General features: G+C 63.9%; 1 protein-coding gene across 1 annotated transcript in view; it reads right to left on the bottom strand.

Annotated features, from left to right (window-relative positions):
- LOC122264036 (uncharacterized) overlaps positions 1-393 on the bottom strand; it is a gene marked incomplete at its 5' end in the record, with an annotated part of 13271 nt that extends 12878 nt beyond the window's left edge. The window contains 1 exon segment of the mRNA XM_043032671.2: positions 1-393. This exon segment is cut by the window's left edge and continues 96 nt beyond it. Coding sequence (XP_042888605.1) covers positions 1-365 — 365 coding nt within the window.
- Positions 394-735: the final 342 nt, after the last annotated feature.

Below are 735 nucleotides of genomic sequence, written 5' to 3'. Positions count from 1 at the left end.
TAATTGCACAGCCTGGACGAGGCGGCGCGCTCGAAGTGGTGTAGGCAGCGGTTGCCTGCCTCGGCGCCGCACGGGAGGGGGGCAGGAGGCGGCGGCGTGTTGGCGTAGCTGAATGGAGGGGGCGCTGGGGGGGAGGCTTCGAGGGGGCGGGAGGCTGGTGGCGGGGGAGGAGGGAGGAAAGGAGGAGGAGGAGGAGGGGGTGGAGGAGGAGGAAAAGGAGGAAGAAGAAGAGGAGGAGAGGCACGAGGGGAAGGGGCATCGCGAGGGGCAAGAGGAACGAGAGGGGGGGAGCGCCGCCACCCTTTACACGTGTAAGTGTTGCCAGCGCCAGAGAAGATCTCCTCGGGTTTGTTGATTATCTGCATGATGGCAGCGGGGGTGGGGGTCTAGGGCGGGGGGAGTGGAGGAGGAGGAGGAGGAGGAGGAGGAGGAGGAGGAGGAGGAGGAGGAGGAGGAGGAGGAGGAGGAGGAGGAGGAGGAGGAGGAGGAGAAGGAGAAGAAGGAGGAGGAGGAGGAACAGTGAGGGAGGGAAGTAGAAGAGAAGGAAGAAGAAAAGGGGAAGTCCGCGACTGCTAAAGTGGGTTAATTGTCAAGGTCTCGGGCTGCCGTTGGTGGCGTAGGTGATCTCCGATTCCTTGCGCTTGGCCTCCCGCTCGCGCGAGTGACAAGCCGGACGCCGACGTCACTAACTGCAATCGCAGACAGTCAACAGCCTGTCTGGCCGTGCGTGCGTGC

Source organism: Penaeus japonicus, unplaced genomic scaffold (genome assembly GCF_977035675.1).
Source record: "Penaeus japonicus unplaced genomic scaffold, GWHDUDI00000001_assembly GWHDUDI00000022, whole genome shotgun sequence".
Lineage (NCBI taxonomy): Eukaryota > Metazoa > Arthropoda > Malacostraca > Decapoda > Penaeidae > Penaeus > Penaeus japonicus.
This window is presented reverse-complemented; position numbering and strand designations above follow the sequence as displayed.